Source organism: Pinus tabuliformis, chromosome 8 (genome assembly GCF_031772625.1).
Source record: "Pinus tabuliformis cultivar Carrire ecotype Pingquan chromosome 8, CPIR1, whole genome shotgun sequence".
In the NCBI taxonomy this organism is placed as follows: Eukaryota; Viridiplantae; Streptophyta; class Pinopsida; order Pinales; family Pinaceae; genus Pinus; species Pinus tabuliformis.
This window is the reverse complement of record NC_142294.1, coordinates 238,854,411-238,876,296: the sequence shown is the minus strand read 5'-3', so window position 1 is coordinate 238,876,296 and position 21,886 is coordinate 238,854,411. Positions and strand designations below refer to the sequence as shown.

Below are 21,886 nucleotides of genomic sequence, written 5' to 3'. Positions count from 1 at the left end.
CCCCTCATGGTTGTCCTTACAAGCTCATCATCTGGCAAGGTTACTCCAACATCTCCAAGCTCATCTCAAACTTGTTGGATCCTAGTGAGGTATGATGCCATGGTATCTAATTCTGTCATCTTGGTGTTTCTCGAGCTTCTCACTCAACACCATTTTCCGATTTTGATTGTCATTCTGATATAAGCTCCTGAGAACGGTCCATATTTCATGGGGACTATTCTTCCCTGATATGTGAGGGATCACGTGATCCTTAACCCATCCATGATAATATGTTTGGCCTTCACATCTTTCAATTTGTGCACTGCCAAAGCTGTAGCATCGAAAGGAACTGTAATCTTGGTGTTTGCAAACTCCCATAGGCTGTTCTCTTTGAGAACCAACACTATCCTCTCCTTTCATGGATTGAAGGTGTAGGCCCAATATAACTTTTTCTCGAACCTCATACTGGTTGATGCCATCTCAAAATTGGGAAATCACTATTGTGCCCTGATTGATATGGTTTCCCTCTCTCCCTTTGAGGGTTGACCTTTGCCAATCCTGTTGGAAAACTTATGACTACAAATGTTTGGTAGTCATAACCTATTGCCTAATGTCACTACGTTGTTGCCCCCCTCGCTGTACTTTGTTATCCTCTCTGTGCAACTGCATACAACCCTTGTTCAACTGTACGTTACCTTTCTGGCAATCCTTGCCTATGAATTGTCATTTTCGGCTGCCTGTACCTGTACGACTGCAGATGCCTGTACTTTTACACATGGCTCGATCATAACACCTTGCGTCTGTGGCTCAATCCTTTGCAGCACGACTAGGTTCCGTCCCTTTTGTTCCTGCAAACCTAGTACCTGACACTTCATGCCTCACATAAAACTGATCCACTGATTAAATACATAGCTAGGTTTCTAACACACATTCAATGGAAGCAAATTTAAAATAACCGACCTCATTAAACGACGCATAGATTCTACCCAACGAAGTTTTTCATTAATGATCCAAACTTACGTGGGTTCACGCTCTGGGATAATGCCCAACTGAGAAAATATAGAATAAAAGTAAACCTGTATCTGATCTAGTAGATCTTCCCTAGATTGGTGCTCAATCTTCCTTGCAGATCTAGATATCTAGCCTCTGCACTCCCTCGAATTTAGCACACTTGCTCACTGAGATGCCTCTCTCAATTTTATGTTGTTGTAGTGTTTCTTTCTCCTCCCTAGCCTTGCTTTTATAACTTTACATTGAGCTAAATCCATAACCTAACCTAGTGATTAACCTTGAGATCAACAACTAAGATAAAACAATAATCACTAAAGCAAATTATTTATTTTTCCTAACTTTCTTTATCTCAGTAAGCCAACATAATAATCTGTGTTTTTTCCTAAGTTAGGCTTAGGCTAAGTTACATTAGCAACTTGCTCACACTTGAGCAAGTGTTCTAAGGAGAATGTGGGTGACTTCTGCATGCCCAAACACAAGGCCTGTGCAGAAGCACCTACTTGAGCTACAAACATCAACATAAACATGAGAAAAAATTACAACAATTTTTAACGGAGGAAAAAACATATAACAACAATTAAAAATCCTACTTGTTAGCCCTAATTTATGGATGAAAAGTGCATGTAAAATGACTTTATTTTATTTTACACATGGACAATAAGGTGCAAGGCAAATAATGTTGAAAAATAATGATTTTGATGTAACCTCGAGTTCGACAGCCGAAGCGCAAGCTTCCCCATACCCCTTAAAAGCGAAGTGAGTTATGACAGAGTTCATATTGGCAATGCAACGATTATAAAGTTCAAAGATGCTATGCATTGCAGGCTTAAAGATCTAAGTATAATGCCATAATTCCATTAGTCCCCACACTATTAAATCTTCAGGTATCTCACTGGAAATTCAAACGAAGTTTGCCCTTTTCCTTGGCAACTATCTAGTAAACCTGACCTACAATCTTTGTTGATCCTGTCGAAATTAGTCACGAAGCGATTCCTACATCTAGTTGGACTAGGGAACTCGAACACGTAGGCACATTGATGTGGTTAAAGCCAGATATTGCATTTTCAATTTAAAGAGTGGAATTGGACCCTTAAATAGATATTGAGCTTGCTTTCCAAGATTAATTATTTATAATCATAAAACCCTTCTGCTATAATTGGGTGGATCCTATGTTGCATGGGTTCGCGAACCCGGGGGTGGGGTTCTCGAACCCGTCCTAGGTTCTCGTCCCCAAGTACCTGATTTGGGTATGGGTGCTTCTAAGAAGAACCCATAAGAATTGAGTTCTCCATTAAAAAAGTTTGGGTTCTTTTATCTTGACGGGTATGAAGATCCTTGATGATGGGTACGTGGAACCCCAAAATCGGGTTGTTTGGGGTTAATTTTAGTTTTTATGTTTAAATATTTAATTAATTTAATGGGCTTCCATTATATTCCAGGTAGCTAGTCCTTCATCTTGCAAGCGGAATTGGAGTATTTATGCCTTTATGCATTCAGTAAAGAGAAATAGGTTGGGCTCAAAGAAGGCAAAGAACTTAGTGTACATTCATAGCACACTTCATCTCATATTTCGAAAAGACCCTAGGTACATGGAGGGTCCTTTCAAGAGATGGGACCAATACATAGATGATGCTATGTGTGTGGACGAGGAGATACAACCAGATGGCCTTATTAAGCTACCTCCTCAAGATGAGAGTGATTCCTACTTGGAGAGCATGCTAACTGAAGATTTGAGTGATGTTGATGACATGGCTTGAGGAAGCCATTGTTCACTATCAGCTATTTTTATTTTAGTATTTTAAAATTTCCTAGTTCATGTTTGGAGATGCCTTAAGGCAAATTTTGAATGTAGTATGAGAATGGACATATATCACGATTCTTATTAATATGTAAACTCCAATTTGCACTTGATATCAAACTAGAAATTTTGAAATTTCAATGTGAATGTTGAATGTTCAATAATGTGCATGTTTAAATCTTTAAAGTTTAAATCATAAATATATTAGTTTTCTTATAAAGTTGAAAAATATACAAATTCATATATATTATAGTTTATAAAATATAATATTTATATTATATATATATATATATATATATATATATATATATAAATTATAATATACCCCCGAAGAACCCACGCACCTTGTTTCAAAAAATGACATACCCATCCCCGTCCCCATCCCCGAACCCACGTTTCCTGGCAACATAGGGTGGATCGAACCCCTCCTTCATGGGAAAATTATCATTGATGTGACTTTTTCTACTAACTTGATTATTTTTTGGTTTTTTAGTTAGACTAGATCTAAGGTACTCCCTAAATAATATTACTATATTGTAAAAGAAATTTCTTCCCTCATCTATATAAATGAGGAAATTCCTCATTTGTAACTCATGGTTGTATAGCGAGGAGTATTCCTCTCTCGTAGGGCTTAATGAAAATTTTCTTAGTGCCATTGGTTTTTCAGGTTTGTTATGTGATGCATGTTTTGACTTAGAAGGATTCCTTTTCTTGGTTCCATCCACATTATTTTAAAGGATTAAATTTGTAGGTGATTCAAGATCATCACATGGCTTAGTGTGATCAATCTATTGAGCGACAATGGTCATGTGGAAGGGGGTGTCAAAGACATAGGTCTTCATGCCCCCTTTGTTGGTGTGAAGTAGTTGCCGCATCTCTTTTCCAGGTAGACCCTTGGTAAATACTTGGCTTATTTCATGCCATAGTCGATCCTTGGGCTGAGGGCAAACCCATTGAGGAATTCTCTCTAGTGGGTTCTTGACCTTGCATTTTACCTTGATTGGCCAGGAAGCCACCCATCTTTCTAGATACTAGTTTTTCCTCCCGTTGTCACTTGAAATGTACACCTAAATGTGGGAACAATTTTCAACCCCACAAGGTATAATTTTATGGCTCAACTCTCAGAGCAGGGGTTATCACCTATTCCCTACCCACTTCGTTTAAGCTCTCTCCTAGACAAGCTAAAGGGGTAGTCCCCAAAGATGATTAGACAAAGGAAAACTTGCTGGAACAAGTTCTAGGAGACTAAGGGCAAGGCAACTACTTTATATGAGTAACTTGATTTAAAATAATTAGCAAGTGAAATTATTAATGAGCAATGTGGATATTAAGGATAAATTCAATTAGATCACTATGGAACTTAGCAAGATAAATAAGATGATGGACACGTGCCTTAATAACAATGCTCAAATACAAAATGATATTTTCAAATTACTAGATAAGCAATGTTGTAGGACAAGGTTAGTATAAGAAATGGCACAATATTAAAATATGAGCAGTAAAATGTAACTTGCAAGAATGAAAGAAATTTGTACTGTGCTTCAAGAAATGCTCAAATAAAATATGACAATATCAAAGACAATGAGCAAGGAAATTTAATGACAAGTACAAGAGAAAAAATGTAATATTGCAAGTGAAAATAAAATGCCCACAATTAACAATGTGCCAAATGAGAGAAAGTTAGATAGATGAACGCAAAATTAAGCTAGGTGAGATGCAAAATCTTGGTTAATTTTAGTTAAACGCCTATTCTAAGGTGAAATCCTTCTCCTCAATTGTCAGAAACTAGTCTTAAACAAGGTTGTAAAAAGAAGTGGTGGGAAAGGAAGTTGAGGGCTCATTAATGATACCTACTGAGGACTTCTAACGACCCAAGTGCCTCCGTTTCTACAAGGGAATGCCCACAAGAGAACTGCAAGGTCACCTATTTTAACCACTGAGTAAGGGTCTAGCTCTTAGATTGAATGGTGAAGAAGGCTTGCCTAACTTTCTATTCAACCAAGCTTATGCTTGGAGGTAGATTTTAAGGATGAAAATGGATATGCAATGCTCCAAAATTCTCCCAAAATTTTGTACTGAAACCCTCCACAAATTGACTTTCGCCCCGGGTGAGATAAATCATAAATGTTCCTCTATGAGCTCTTGGCCCCGAGGAAGAGGCTTTAAAAGAGATTGCGACTTCTTCTAAAAATATTGCATTTTAGTCAAGCCTTCAAGAATCGATTTCTTTGCCAAAATATCTTAATGAAACCCCTGCCAAAACACTGCTAGATCACTCCAAAAATTAACCAGGGTCAGCAAATAAAATTGAAGATAAGAATTAGGGCCTAGAGGGTTTGAGGCTTGCCCAAAAGATAGTCAACATAATTTTTGAGCCACAAAGCTTCAATCAAAACCTTGTCAAATGATGAAACAAGCCTCTCTTTGCTAGTGACCTCCACAAAATGATTTTTGATTTGCAAAATTAGAAGCCCCAAGCAAAACACCTTAAAAAAAGAAAAAGAAAAAGATTTGCAAAAAAAATTATTAGCTAAAAAATCCCTTGAAGAAATTCAATCTTGTTTGCAAAAATATATTAGGGTTAGTGCAAATTATTGCAAGGCAGAGACAAGCCTTCCAAGGCTTGCGACCAGGTGAGATTATGCCCAAAAGTTTTCTGCCAATATTTTTAAAACCATAAACTATTTTAAATCCCCAAAATCCTTTGCTTCGAGAGGCAAGGAGAGCCTCCTACACTTGCAGCTTCAATGAAAGAATTTATTCAGGTCTCCAAAACAATTTGTTTCCTCTTCAATCTTGAAGCCAAAAATCCTCCTGCAAATAGAAAACCTCATCCTAGTATTCAGACCTGCAAAAAATGGTGAAGACAAACCCAAAATATATACACAAGATAAATAAAATATATACAAGGGTTATATACAAAATATTTAAAAGGCTAATCTAAGGATATGAGGACACCTCTGCCATTAGATCAGTTAATAGGCTCTTCAAATAATATATATTCAATACAAGTACTTGAAAGTAAATGAGATAAATTTGTAAATAGATGATCTTCGTAGAATAAAAGGCAAGAAACTCCCTTCAAAGATGTCTTAGTGATAAGTCTTTCAGAAATCCCACTATGGGTTCTTAGCCTTCATGCCTCAAGTAGTTGGTTGGTTCAGCGAAAACTTCCCTAAGTACTTGAAATCTTATCAAATAAAATTTTCTACACACACTTGAAAGATTTGTTAGATCCACTGGAATTGATTGGCACAGGGAAAATGAAGCCTAGGGATCCAACTAAAATCCACTAGATCTACCTAATCATTAGTGTTTCCTCAATCCAAATAATAGTGCAAAATAATTGTACACTAGTAAATCCAAATGCAGATGGAACTAACAATATAAAACATTATTAGAACATTAAGCGCTAAAGATCAGAACAAAGTTACCAGGAGACTGAAGAAATACACCATAGCTTTGCCCCCAAAGACTTTTGCTTTTATTAATCAGAGAAAATATTATAGAGCTTCCAGAGCCAATTACACCATCCAAAGATGATCACAATGAGGAGACTTAGGCTCAATTTATAGAAAAATGAGAGATCTAGATCCTTCTCCAAGTGGAAAACAGCTTAGGTCCAATAGGTTGAACAAATTTGACTTGATCTTGGCCAGTTTAATGCTTGATCCTCGCCAAAGTAATCTCGTTCCTTGATTTGCTTGAGAAAAATTCGATCTCCTTAGTTGATGAAAGAAAAAATTCGAATTTGTTAAAGAAGGCTTTGATTCTGATCCAAAAAATATTTTTTTCAAATTATTCTCCTTGAAAAGTCTCCATTTAATTTAACCACTTGGACCACAAATTCGATTTTCTCTTAAAAAATGATTTTCTCCTGCGATTAACTCAATTTGTGGACCAACGAATTTTTCTTGGACCAATCTTCCTTGGGAATGAGTTCTTCACATTTAATTTTCCTTGGGAAATTCCATCTTCTCAGTAATTCGATTTTCCACTTGGAGAGAAAATTATTCACTCATTTTTTATTTTTTAACTATTTTCCGGCTAATTATTTTGCCATTTTTTTGTTGGAAAAAGAAAATAAAAATAATTTGAGGGGATAGACATAATTTCAACCCTCAAAAAGTGTCTAAATAGAAATTCGAGGTGTAGAGGTTTTAATTATGAGTATTCATACCCCCATCAGCTTCTATAGACATTACATTTACATTTTACGTCAAAATAATTATTAAAATCCCGACCAGTGGGAAATTAGACACTTGGACTTAACCAAATTCTGCGAGACTCAAGACATGATCTAGTATGATAATTTACATAGAATCTATACACTAGGACTCACTTAAGACTTCACCATTGAGTCCCAACTCTAGTTTTGGAGTATGCTTGGGAGAAAAACTCCGCTAATTATTTGATGTTTAGGAAAAACACAAATAATTAGTTAAGATTAAAAATCTCCCTAAAGTGAAACTCTTTGCTGAAAATTCTTAAGCTTACCTAGGTGTGTTACATATCTTTATAAACATACTAGAATCATTTTACATAATGGCCAACAGGGTTGCAGAATTTGGATTTACAACCTTGACAAAACTGCTGAAAGATGATGATGATCTCTGGATGTCTGGCTGCATGATCATGTTGGAAAGCTTAGCAAAAAATGTGCACTGCTATAGAGTAGTTGACACAGAGTGGTCAACACCTCCCAAATCCATTATTTTAGGAAACTGACCTAAGGAGGCTCATTCTTCTTGATATCCTCTCGTCCTAACATTCCCTTGAACATTGGCACTGGTCTTCACATCCTTCAATGACCACTATTTTCCTTTTCTTGCAAAAAACCAATTCACTCATTGGGGTTATTGGTGATCTCACCTTGCTCCTTATTGTTTATGCCCGGGTGAGTTTTTTATGGGAGACCCCCTTGAAGCCAGAGGAGAGCCGGCGTAAAGGGGCAAGGTAGGTCGTTGAGGTGACAGTGGGTGACCTATCAAGTTTCCACTTGGATTGTACAGTATGGGTTGGAGTTTTCATCACTTTAATGTACAAATTGAGCGGTAACAGGTATCAAAACAGTGCAATATACCTTCAATAAAATCATTTGTTAATTTTGGAGTGAGAGCAGAGTCATCAGCAAAATGCATATTTAGTAATTGTTCACCATTAGGAAGGGTGATTGACTGATTTCTCAACTCTGACCATGAATGTGACATGCCTCAAGTAGATAGAATAAATCATCAACTGCAATAACATATAAATGAAGATCCAACAAGCATCGGCTGCCAATTGACCAGTGAAAGAAAATCTGTTTGGATAGCTGTCCATTCCCACAGAGATTGGAGAAGAGAGTTTTGACTGGAATGATGAGGGACCACCCAAAAGCCAACCACGAGATCATATCAAGGATGAAACTGCACTCAATTGTGTTGTACACCTTAGCAAAATCAACCTTGAGAAATAGGACATTTTGGTTAGTTTCCTGTGCCCACTTGAAGTTTTCCCAAGTTATAAGATTGTCAGGGATAAAACAATGTTAATATATGTTGCTTTTTTGGGGTGAATAAATGAGGCACATTTGACCATGTGCTAAATAAAAAGTGCTTAAATCAAAATTTTACGTTCGTTGGTTCAACATATTTTTCACGTTTTATAAAACTTGTTTGTAATTGATTACTCAACTCACCTTCCAAACACTAAATATTAATGCAATCTTTAAATCCTTTGTTTGAAAATATATTCAATATTGCCTATGTTTAATGTTGTAGATGAGTTTTTAAGGCAACTGTGTTTGCAACAACATAAATAATTGGTTATCATTAATGAGGTTTGTTTCATGTAAAGCATGCTCAATATCCTCGAGGATTCGGAAGAGCTGGGAAACCCATAAGTTTGTTAGTTTTAACTTTCATTTACTAAACAGAAAGCATTATCAAGTATATATTATCTTTACCGGATATGATGCATTTGCAGCAAAAAAGGCATAGATTGGTCTTAAATTTTTCTCTTTGGTTATTCGAATGTTCTAATGTTGTGCTATCGAGAAATACTTTTGTAACTTCTAAAAGTATTATTCTTTTGATTATTTATGGACATACAGGGATGATATATCTGTTAGTAGATTGACATTAATATATAATTACTATTAATACATGGATATATTAATAATTAGTTTACTCTTGAATTTTATTTAAATTCTTTTCATTATTTTATTTTTATATTTTGATTTTTTAATTCTATTCTTTAATAATTAGACATTTCATTTGAATAATGTAATGGGAACATTATTAATTATTTTTTACCCCTGAATTAATAGAAATATTATTAATTATTTTTTACCTTTAGAAATTTAGCCGTCGTAATTTCTTTGCATCTCTACATTATTTAACTACATTCTTAGATCAGACTCTCCATCTTAGTCCCGACGATGAACCACATTGGGCGGTTCGAAACGTATCGACCATATATTTTTGAATGTGATTTTACCGGAAAATTCTTGCAAAAATATGAATCACAGAAGCCTGATTTCATAAACTAAAAAGTTAATACAATGTAAAATAGCTATAAAAGCTCTAGCTTAAATTAACAAAATATTGTTTCTATACCATTCCTACCACAGATGAAATTTTTGACCAGGAAATTCAAATAAGTTTAGTTTGATGAATCCCTTTCTTTTCAGAGATTGGATAAAACATTGTCTCGTCCAGCCACAGTCAAGTTTAAACTTTAGATCCATGCCCACCAAAATAGTAATTTTCTATTTGCTTGCCTCTATTCCAAACATGATTATAAACTCTTTCTGCCTCCATTTTATGCTTTCAAATGTGCTGAACGAAATCGTTGAAAAGCTGCCCCTTAAGCCAGAAAAGTCTGCGACTGATCAAAGACAATTTGTGAATAACCTATAGATATATTATCAATAGTTTTAGGATACCATTTGTTTTTGAAATATAAAGTTCAGTATGCCTTTGTCTTTTTTGTTTTTGTTTTTGTTTTCTAGGTTATGTGAGCCCTGATCTGAATGGCATGCCTAACTTGTGGCTTGAATAGCTGCAACCCAGGGGCATCTAAGCTGTCAAAATCACCCGGGGTTTGCACCTAGCTTGGACCACACCAGCCCTTAGCATGGCTGGATTTTTTCCCATGGAGTTTCAAACCGGTTACCTTTACACCATGGAGTGCCTTCACAGAAAACCTTGTCACCGTCTGCTGTATGCCCTGTGGCAAGTATGCCTTAAATTTGAAATCAACCTTGTCACCGTCTGCTGTATGCCCTGTGGCAAGTATGCCTTAAATTTGAAATCAATCTCTTTCCCCTTTTTTTCAAAAATATAGAGCAAACTTGTATTAAATAAAGTTGTATGATTTTGTACCTATGTAGACAAGCCATATTAAAACCGGAAAACTATTATCATCATGGAATTGATTATTGCTATTAACAATGCATTTACATAAATATCCACCTATATGTTGTTGTTCTTTTAACACAGTAAACTCAATGAGATATGTGGCATTGCATGGTTATTACTGTTTTAAACGGTAACAGTTATCAAGCTTCACATTCATTATTGTAGCTAATCTGCTTTTATTGCGAAGTGATTTTACCTCCTCAAAAGAAGATATTTTTCAATTTAGGAGGTTGATGATCCAAGAAAGCCGTTTCACATGACTTTGAGAAACAAACTATTAAAATTTCATCTCCTTATGTTAGAAATCACTAAGGCATGTCATGCATCCATATGTTTCCTATAGAAGGCAGCTCACTTGTTTAATGATGGAATGTTCTGATTATTTGCATGCTGTCTACAGATTAGCGATTCTGACAAATACCTTCAACGCACTTTCTTGAGCCCTGCATCAATAAAGGCTGGAAACCTCATAGAAGAGTGGATGAAAGATGCTGGTTTGAAAACGTATATTCTCTTTTCCTTTACCTGAACTTTACTTATATGCAGATAAGTACAAGACAGGAGAAAGATTTGCTGACTGAACCGTAACCTTTCAGATGGGTAGATCAAATGGGAAATGTACATGGGCGTACTGATGGAGGAAATGCCAGTGCACCAGCACTACTAATAGGATCTCATTTGGTGATTACACTAAATTTGAAATCAATGTATTTTGTAAATAGTTATAGAAATACATGGTGTTCATGTCATATATTCTGTCCTGGCAGAATTAAAAAATTGACAACTATCACTTTGCCTGGAACAGGATACAGTTATTGATGCTGGAATGTATGATGGCTCCTTGGGTATAGTTTGTGCTCTAGCTGCAATCAAGGTTTTGAAAACTACTGGAAAAGTAGAAGAACTGCCTCGCCCAGTAGAGGTGAGACTGTGATATCACATCTCATTTCTCTACAATGCACACAAATGTTCAAAATCCATATACATGTACAGAAAGTACAAGTTGCCCTGGCTTAAATATGTCATGGTGGCTAAATTTCATGCACAAGAAAAAATTGCATGCATATGGTTAGAGCTTAGGCTTATGCATAGATATAGTTATTAAGTAATTTTTGTAAACTTCTTTACAAGTACTTTTTCCCAATAACATTAAATTGACCAAATCAATCTCTTGAACTACCATACTAAACTGATCAGTTTTTTTCCAAGCATCTTTTTAAAATTAAAAATATCAGTTACATGTGTATTGTGCTTTTCAATCTTGAGGTCTTATGTGAGGTAGAATGCAGAATTTTTCTTGCTGCATAAGTTGCATTGATTTTTGTATCTTGATGTTGGAATAGTTTAGTTTTGTCATTATTCTGTCATTTCTTGTTTGATATGTTTCATCCTCTCCTTTTTGCATATGACTAACGAACTACATCCTTCCTGAATGCATGATATTCTCATTGTTGTTATTACCCTTTATTGGTATTAGCAAAGCATTATTTGATTCAATTTCGTGTATTTTACTTGCGCCTTACCATCAGTGCTCTTTAACTGTGAGATCATTTTGTAAATTCTAGTTAGAGTTCCCTTGGTCCATTATGAATTATTCTGCTCCTCCCAAGCCACTCTGCTACAATCCTTGGGCACTCTGAAGTTTGAACTACGAGCCAGGAAACTGACCTCATTAAAGAGATGAAGAGGTCTTCCATTCAGAGAGTTGGATACTTGAACATTTTGTTAACTCCAAGTGATTTTCTTTTTTGAATTAGGATTTAACTATAGAGAATTCCAAGAAACTAACTTGCTGTCCTACAAGTTCAAGTTTCTCCAATCATCCTTGTCAGTTTACATGTTGCTCCGAGAGTGTTTGAATTAACTGTGAGTAATGGCTTCATGGGAGAGCATTTCAAGAAGGTAGTTTTGTCTCATGGCCCCTCTTTCATCTATTTTGTCACTTGGACTAGAAGGGCACATTTGTTGCATTGAAATATGTGGTGTGGGTTAGTTGGCATTTGTGGGTGCATAGAAAGATGTGGTATTGTATAAAAATATGTGGAGAGGGTGAGTTGGAACTTTTGGGTGTGTGCCTATCTTCTTGACATGTATAGAGAAATCCACTTGTGGACCTATTACCTGTCATATTGGCATGAGTGGTAAATTGTGATTATTATCACATGATATGTTTTTCAGTAGTAACTTGTAGAGATGATGATGAGCTTGAGGTGCATACCTCTCAATTTTTCCCAATAAAAGTGTATATTGATATAGTGATAGAGTGGTAATCCTATAGGATGTTGCATGAGATGTTGATTTTCTTGATTCATGTTGCCACCTTCATGGTGATATGCTTCTTAAGCATGATTTGTTAGATGGTGATAATGATCCTTGGTGTTATGTTGTATGTCCTTGAATTGGCTTGCTTGATGGTGCTAGCTCCTTGCCCTATGATACTACTCTTTGCATGGTTGTATGGTGTGATGAGATATGGCTCTTGAAGAAGTGTGCTCTACTACTTTTGGTGCCTCTTGAATTTCTATGATGATTACTAATGAAATAGACAGATTTTCAAGGAGTGTTCATCTCTTTGACTGTATTTCAATACACCTGAGGGTTTTGTTTGGGAAAATAGGGTATTCCATATAGGATGAACACCTTTTGTAACCAATCACACAACTAGTGTTGAATTTTCCTTATATCTCAGATCTGGTCTATGTCTAAACTAGATCATAAACACACTAAAGATATACAACTACAAGCACTTTGCACAGCGGAAATGTAAAATACAAAGATTTATATATGGCCCAAAACTACTTGTTATTTGTCCTTCAATAAAACAAACATAGGGCTCCCATACCAGGGATCATGGCCCTTTTACACCTTGATACAAGACTAGTATACAACAATATACACTAGGGCTTGAAGTCAGCTCCTTTTGACTTTCAATCTGCCCAAAAGAACAAGAACAAGAACAAAACAAACAACTTACTTGCTGATGTAGCCCCTTCACAACTAGCCCGTTCAATGCTTATTTTCCCTTGACTCCTGGCTGTTCTTTGCCTCCTTCACACACAGATTAGTCTTGTTGTCATTCAGATTGTACAGGCACTGCGACAACGACTCAGGTCGGGGGCTGTCACTGTGATCCCCAACCTCTCCATTCTAGTTGTCTTCCAACAACAGGGTATGGGGGGGTAGTCCCCATGGAAATGTGAAGGTGAAGGACAAGTTGGAAACCAACAAGTCCTGGAGACACGATTGAGTGGCCTAGTTACTTGGTTGTGGACTCCCTAGTGAATTGCTATGTGAACTGCTTTGCATGCTGCCCAGAGCACCACCCCTCTGGCTTGGTGAGCCACTGCTCACTGACGGACCTGACATCCTCATAGATGTACCTCCGGATCCTCCTAATCCCTGCCCACTGGATCCCTGCGACTGACTCAATTGTTGCTGAGGGTCTGACTGATCCAGATACTCTAACTCCTGTGACCTCCTAAAGGCCCTGTCCTCCTCGAACTTCACATCCCGTCTGACAACAACTTTCCTCTGTGCAGGAATGTAAATCCGAAAGGCGTTTGAGGTCTCACTGTAGCCCACAAAGATACCCTTCTCTGCGGTGGGCTCTAGTTTGGTCCTCTTCTCCTTGGGTATGTAGGAGTATGTAATGCACCCAAAGATACGAAGATGACCAATATCAGGCTTCTTCCCAGAAAAAGCCTCCTCCGGAGTCATGTTCCCCAACGCACGATGCGGACTCCTGTTCTGCAAATAAACAGCTGTGTTGCAGGCCTCTGCCCACAAGAACAATGGAAACCTCTGATCATGTAACATGGCTTTGGCAGCCCCTACGATGGATCTGTTCTTCCTCTCCGCAACCCCGTTTTGCTGGGGGTTGTAAGGAACAGTGAACTCCCTCCTAATGCTTGCCTCCGCACAATAGTCAAAAAACTCTCCAAGGGTGTACTCTCCCCCATTGTCCGACCTCAGGGACTTGATCTTCCGACCTGTCTGTGTCTCCACAAGAGCTCTAAACTCCTGAAACCGCTTGAAGACCTCACTCTTGGTCTTTAAGAAATAAGTCCAGGTCCTCCTGGAGTGATCATCAATGAATAAAACATAGTACTCATATCCACTCAAGGAAACATGAGACATCCGACCGCTCACATCGGAATGAATCAAATCAAGTATCCCAGTCGCTCTGCTGTCACTGCTGGGAAAAGGGGATTTGGCAAACTTGCCCATTGCACATCCTCTGCAAGTATCAAAGTGATCAGCACTGAAATCTGGCACACCTGTAGTGATCTCCCGCAATGTCCTCAAGGCTCCATGATACATATGCCCCATCCTGCGGTGCCAAATCTCACACAGCTCAGAACTGCTAGTTCTGCTGTTGGTACTACTGCTCAATGCCAAAAGGGGCTGGAATGCAAACTTGTACACCTTTGCATGGCGTACACCTATCACTCTAGCTGAATCAGCTGGAGTGCCCCTGGGATACATCAACACCTGTCCTCCAAAGCTGAGACGGATATGAGGTTCTTCCTCATCCCTGGCACATAAAGAACATCTGACACCTTCAAGGGAGGTTTCGACTCCCTCTGAAATGTCAATGTCCCCACATCGACTGCTCTAACAACTCTGTCATCACTGAGTAGTACCTCTATATCAGTGCCACTCTCTGAAAGCTCTGAGAAGTACTCACGGACCCCTGTCATGTGACGTGAAGCCCCACTGTCCACATACCAGATACCTGAAGATGCTCCGCTAATCGAGGGAAAAGCATGCTCCCTCTGAACCTGTGTGGTAGGTGATCCTGCACTAGAGGACTCATATGTAGTGAACGCAAACTCCCGGTCAAAACGAACTGCAAAGTCCTCAACCTCTGCTGAAGCTTCCATGCTTTGGTTCTTCCCCTTCTTCTTCTTCTCCGAATACACAACTGCATAGTGTTCCATCTTTTGACAATTCCAACACTTCACCCTGGAATAGTCCTTCTGTGCGTTATCCTGTTTACCTTTGCCTTTGCCTTTGCCCCCACCATTGCTTGTGGAAGCCTGCTTCTTCCCTTTGCCTTTCTTGCCTCTTGCCAATAGTGCTACATCCTCATCCTACTCAACTGGCTTGGTTGCCTCAAGCTGACCTTTCCTGATCTCTGTCTGAATGCAATCATCCCAAAACCTCTCCCATGTGGGAAGTGTCTCACGTGCACAAAGCCCATCAGCAAAGTTCATCCATGAATGGGGGAGGCCATTCACTGCAATCCGCACCAACTCAGTGGGTGGGATGTCCTCTCCAACTGCTACCAACTCATCTCTCACATTAGTAATCTTTGTGAGATATCTAGCTGCACTATCATTACCCATCTTAATGGTCTTCAACTTCTCCTTCAGGACCATTTTCCGGTTCTCATTGGTACTCTGGTAGAGATTGGACAATGCTGTCCACATCTCATGGGCATTTCTCTTTCCTCTCACATGAGGAATGCAATGGTCTTTGACTCCGTTTAGAATCAGTCTCTTACCCTTGTTCTTTTTATTATACTCAGCCAATTGAGTAGCATCAGTAGGCACAACAACAGGGTTCTGTGTGGTATGCACCATGATGTCCCAAACTTCCGCCTCCTCAAAGATACTCTGCATTCTCTCCTTCCAAACGCTGTAATTGCTATGCCTATCCAACCTATCCTCCACCCTCAATCCCAATGACATCCTGCTGTCCTAAAACTGAAAAATGGCACTGCTGTAATAAAGATAAAACTGCTGTTTGTGAAAAATCAGCTTGCTGGAATTTTCTGAGTGAAAAATCAGTAGGCTGTAATTTTCCTCTTTGCTGTCTCAAACTACACTTTAGCACTCAACCTCTGATACCATGTAAAAATTTATCATTTCGCACCCCAGTTTTCAGTTTCACCTTATTTCTCCAAAATAGTTAAATGTCCTTTCCCATATCCATACATTTAACAACTGAAAAATAAATTTTGCTGAAAACACAAATTCTGGAAATTTTACAGAATGCTGGAAAATGCAGAAATATAAAAATCAGCACATATAAACAACCATTCAACACATTTAAACACAGTGATTTTTGGTCAAGGTGACCCTGGAAAACCTCCCTACAACTCTTGGGGAAACCAGTTCGAGAGCTCCTTCTTATTTCTGGAAAATGCCTTTTACAGTGAGAAATATTCAGCAAAAAATTAGCAAGCAAATTTTACAACTTATTTTGTTTTTCGTGCCTCACAGCCAACTGGAAAAACTTGCAAACAACAAAATCTGAACAACAATAAATGCTGTACGACCACCTCGATTTCTGTGCCAATTTTCAGCCTTAAATTCTGCTGTACGACATGCCTAAAAAAGCGTGCAAGCTGCCAGAAATTCTGCTGTACGATTTCCTCGATTTCTGTGCCGAAAACTGCTGTATGGCCTCCTTGAAAATCTGTTGTACGGCCTCCTTGAAAATCGTGCTAGAAAACTCAGATTTCTGCTCCTTGATTTCTGTGCAAACTATTGTATGACCTCCTTGAAAATTGTGCCCAAAAATCTGCCTTTCACTGTATGCTAACTCAGCTGTACGGACTTGATGGAATACTGCCTTGGAATGTGTGCCAAGCTGCTGCCTCCTTCTCCTCCCTCTCCAGAAATCTCCCTTGCTCTCTTGCTCTCCTTCTCCCAATCTGCTCATGAAAGAATGAATGATCTTTTCCTCCTTTTCCTCCTTTAATCTAACCCTAAGTGACTTTTGGGTGATCCCTAAATCCAATGGCTGAAATAGATTGAGATCTAGGGCTGAGATTAAAACTCATTTAAATCTCACTTTCTATTTTTTAATTCACCCCACTTTAATAAAGACCCACTTAGTCATTTATTTCCAAAGTCACTTTTTCTTTCTAATTTTACATTGACTTTATTAAAGTCACTTTAAAATTAGACTTTAGTAACTTTATCACTTAAAGTCACTTTTAAATTAGATTTGACTTTATAAAAATTATAAAGTCACTTTAGGAGAAAAATTAAATTCTTTTGGACACTTTTCCCTAGGCCAAAGATCAAAGCCTTAGGGAACCACCTGTCCTCTGGTACCAAATTTCAACATATGATATGATGGGACAACATAGTAATAGGGTTCAACAACATGAATGTATTGATGTGCAGCATGAAGGATGCAACATGTGTATGATGAGTGCAGCATAGTGCACAGTGATGGGTACATCAATCATTGGTGCAGCATAGTGCACAATGATGGGTACAATAGTGAATAGGTGCAACATAGTGCACAATACAATGATGCATAGTGCAGCGTGGTGACGAAGAGCAACATGTTGGGTACAACATGATGAGGTACATCTCAGTGATGGTGTAGCATGGTGCAGCACAATGATGATGGACATGGTATGATGGTGCAGCATGTTGTAGCACAGTGATAGGTACAGCAAGCAAGGTGATGGAATCACCTGTGTTTGGATCAACTACCTCATGTGTCATCTTCTTAGAGAAGATCTCTATTCTTATTATGACAAGTCAAAATGTTGACTTCTGATGTATACATTCTCTCTCTCTCTTTGTGCTGAACTATTGAAGAACTTATAAGAAGAATTGATCAAGGGTTTCCCCACATTGGGGTTTGTCCCTGGCTGGCGCCACATCTTGTTTCCTCTTGTCTTGGCTTGTCTTCTGTGATTTATGTTTATGTTCTATCTGCATTTTACTATCATGCTAAATGTGATTGCTAATCTGGAATTGATATTGAGTTAATGTGAAAAATTGAAGTAAATTGCTCTCAGCATAAAACATACCTAAAATTAGCATTTGCACATCATCTTAATCAATTCATCTTGTGAGTATTTCAAGTTTTACTTGCAATATTGTTGTTTTTCATTGTACTTGTCATTTGGATGATTATTTGACTCATTGTTATTTGATGTCATTATTTATTGCTACTTGAATCTCCCCTTTACAAGTACAATTTCCATTTATATTTGCAAGTGATACTTAATTTGTTCATTTTGATCTAACATTGGTCTTGCATGACTTTTTATCATTGTACTTTGAATTTCTATTTGAGCAAGTATTTTTCATTTACTTTGAACAATTATTTGTTTAAGCATTGGTCTATACTCTTTATCTTTTGAGTGAATCATTGAATATTGATCATATATTTACATGCCTGTTTACATCTTGAAATCAAGTTTGAAATCAAGTTATCTTTGATAGGATTTCCATTAATCTTAGTCTCCTAGAATCTCACGTTTCACTTCATTAACCTTCCTTAGGGACCACCCCCCTTAGCTTAACTAGGAGAGAGCTTTAACGGAGAGAGTTGGGATTAGGTGACAACCCCTTCTCTTAGTTTGCCACCAAGATCACACCTTGTGGGGTTGAGGATTTTTCCCACATTAACCTAGGTGTGCAAGCGAGGCGACAACACTTTTTGGCGCCATTGCCGGGGACAAGTCCTCTTGTACCTGGAATACGACTAACTTTTGGTTTTTGCATATTGGATTTTTAGAGTTAGATTCCTGCTCAAGTGGCAACTCCACTTGGCTCAATTTCTGCAAGAGTTTCTACTAGGAGAAATCCAAGTGGTCTAGTTAGCCCCACTCTTGAGCCTGAAAGGGTTTTTAGAGTGAGGTTAAATAGACTCTCTTCTAGTAGACTTCTTGCTAATCTTGGGCAGGAGGCTATTTCTGATATCCATTTTATTTTCCAAGGACAAGTAGAACAAGACATCATGAATGATTTGTTTGGTCCTTGTAACTTTACTAACATCAATGGCTATCCACCTGATATTCCAGATAAGTCTATTGAGAAGTCGTCTTCTTTCCAACGTAACAATGCCATTAGTGTTGCATCGCACTTAAAGAATTTCAATATTTGCATCACTAAGTGGTGTAATGGTGCTAACTATGAGGATGTAAAGATGAGACTTTTTGTCCTCTCCTTAGAAGAGGATGCTCTTGATTGGTTCACTGAGCGTCTTACTAACTCATATGACTTTTTGAGAGCCATCATTATTGCCTTTTTGGACAAGTAAGGGGAAAATAAAAAAGATAGACACTTGATTAATGCCATGAGCCATATTAAGAAGAATGAGAATGAAACTGTGGAGGAGTTTAACAAAAGATTCAATGATGTGGTAAAAAGTATGCCTCATGATGTTAGACCTCCAGGGAAGTTTCTATTGTGCTCTTATCTAGATGCTTTTGGTGTTGACACATCTTATGAGTTGAGAAGAAAGAAGCCTGCAACTCTAGACATAGCTCAAATAGAAGCCTTAGACATGGAAAAGGCTAGAAAGGAATTAGGGAAGTAAAAAATTCCTGGTTATAGTAGAGGGCCATCAAAGTCTCATGAATCTAAGGGGAAAGCTGAAGCAAAGGAGGTTGATAAGGATCCCATTAAGGAGTTAACCCAATTAGTCAAGAACATGGAGATTAATCATGCAAAATAAATGCAAGTCATGCAAAACAGGTTGGTGGCCATGGAAAGATCACAAGTGCAAAGGTTCCAACATAGGCCCAATGATATATGGCAAAAAAATAAGGGGCCTTCACAAGATTATAGTCCTCCAAATCCATTGGAGTCCATCAACATGGTAATCAAGTTCTCCTTTATTGTAGGCCATGTGATGAGTTGCATGAAGAGGCCACATGCCCTTATGTAAGGATAATTATGGAAAGTAGTGTGTTAGGAGGTGAACATGTGGGACAAGTGGACAAGTGAGATTTTGAGGTTATTCTTGCTGATTGGACCTTATCACATCTAAATCCTCCATTTTTCATGGTTGGAATAGCCTCCATAGACCTAATGTCACAAACCCTAGGTGATTCTAGCCTAGAAACCCTAAACTAAGATTAAGGCTTCAACTTAGGGCTTGTTGCTCCACCTTGTTGATGATATTTTCCTGCAAGCCTTTTCTTGGTCTTATGTGCCGAAATGTCCTTTGTGTAGCACATTATCTATATCCTACACTATAAGCCATCCCTATAGGTTCTTTAGAGGGTATGCTATTTCTTCTCTCATTGGATTGAGCTTTAGTTTGTGTGCCCTATCTGAGCTATTAAAACTATCACCTTTGAGCTATTGATTTAGAATATCTATTAGGTGACTTATACTGGGGAAGCCTCTCTTATGGTGAAATTCTACTAAAGAGAAGGAGATGGAGTGTTGAGGTGACAGTGGTCTCCATCCTATTGTTGTACCTTGGTCTAGTCCTTGTCTTGTGAGGCCTCTCACAAGCTTTGCTAGATTTTGAGGCAATAGGCTCCACTAGATAACATCTTGCTTCCCTTTAGGATATTCCAACCTAGTCCACATAGCCCATGCCATTCCCTTTAAGACATTCTTAACTCCATATTGACAACTTTATTGTGGTTGATGACAGTGCTATCTCCTCTTCTGATTCTTGTGTAGAGTTTTGCGTCTTTAATTATATAGGAGAAATATTCTTCTCTATTTCTTTATCTAGGGTTTACCTTTAATGTGTATGCCATTGTACACTTTATCTTTATTTTGACGTCTTTTTGCATCAAGTAGTTGCTTTTAGCCTTCCTGCATTCCCATTATAACTTGTATTTTGTAGTTCCATAACTTATTTTGGTCATTTGTGAACATTAGTATCTTTCTTTCTTTCTCTCACTTTTTCACTTGGGATTCTAGTCTATGTTTCATAAAACAGGATGTTCCCAATTACTATTCTTGCTAAGTTATTGCACGGGGAGACCTTCCGGAACTTTGCATTGAATTTCTCTCATTGCACCTCTTCAACTCTTTGACAAATTTCCTGCACTCTATTAAATTCTATAATTTGCATTTTGTTTGTAACTATTATCTCCTCCAATGCACATTTCATGCCATTCTATTGGCAACTGAAGAAATTGTCCAAGTTATGAAGATCTAGACATGTATCATACAGACAGACTTCTATTTTGAGAATGTTTTGAGAGAAAATATGCAGTCATGACATCCTTAATTTCTAGCCTTCATAAGATTCACACCTTAACAAGTTGAAGAGGGAGGGGATGGAATCATGTATTTAGTGTGTGATATAATTATGGGAGCCAAAGCAGCATAACAATACAACAGACAATCTATGAAATGCCTGCATTTAGTAAGGAGAGTAGGTCATGGGAAGTATGCATTTTTTTTCCAAACTTGCCTTGTCTTGTCAATTTAATGGTAATTGAATATTACCTTTGGTGTTCTTCAAGATGTATAAGGATTACCTGTACCCTGTATCATCTTCAAAGAGGCATATAGCATTCATAATGAGAGCATTCTGCCTTTTCACCTTAACATGGCATCTGTGCTTGCTTCAACAAGGACACACAGATTTCAAGCAATTTTCTGTGTAATGATATGTTCTTCTCTGTTTCAAACTTTTCTATAATCCCTTTTGTTTTTGATGTTAGGGTCCCTGCCAATGAAGCCAAGGAAAGTATCATTATACTGGTGTATGCAGATCTTACCCAGGATGGATATTTTTAGGAAATTGTAGACTCATATATTTGGTCAAAGCAAACTGTTGGGAGGGGGAATTTGTGTATCTTCCCTTTGGATCCCCGATGTTTCAGCATTGATGTATTTTAGAATTATCTAGTAATGTACAATGTAATATCGGTTGCATTGGTCCATATTCTTGACCACCAACAATATGGTTATAGAGAATTGAACCTTTGTAGATGTGCGGTATTCAGATTTCATCAAATTGA

At 37.8% G+C, this 21,886-nt stretch overlaps 1 protein-coding gene across 1 annotated transcript in view; it reads left to right on the top strand.

Moving 5' to 3' along the window:
• The window catches only part of LOC149235016 (allantoate deiminase 2-like), an 80,312-nt gene that overhangs the window by 21,675 nt on the left and 36,751 nt on the right, over nt 1-21,886 (top strand). Inside the window, exons 3-5 of the mRNA XM_089372037.1 lie at nt 10,592-10,695; nt 10,788-10,872; nt 10,997-11,113. Of these exons, the coding sequence (XP_089228163.1) occupies nt 10,592-10,695; nt 10,788-10,872; nt 10,997-11,113 (306 nt within the window). The remainder of the gene's footprint in view (nt 1-10,591; nt 10,696-10,787; nt 10,873-10,996; nt 11,114-21,886) is intronic.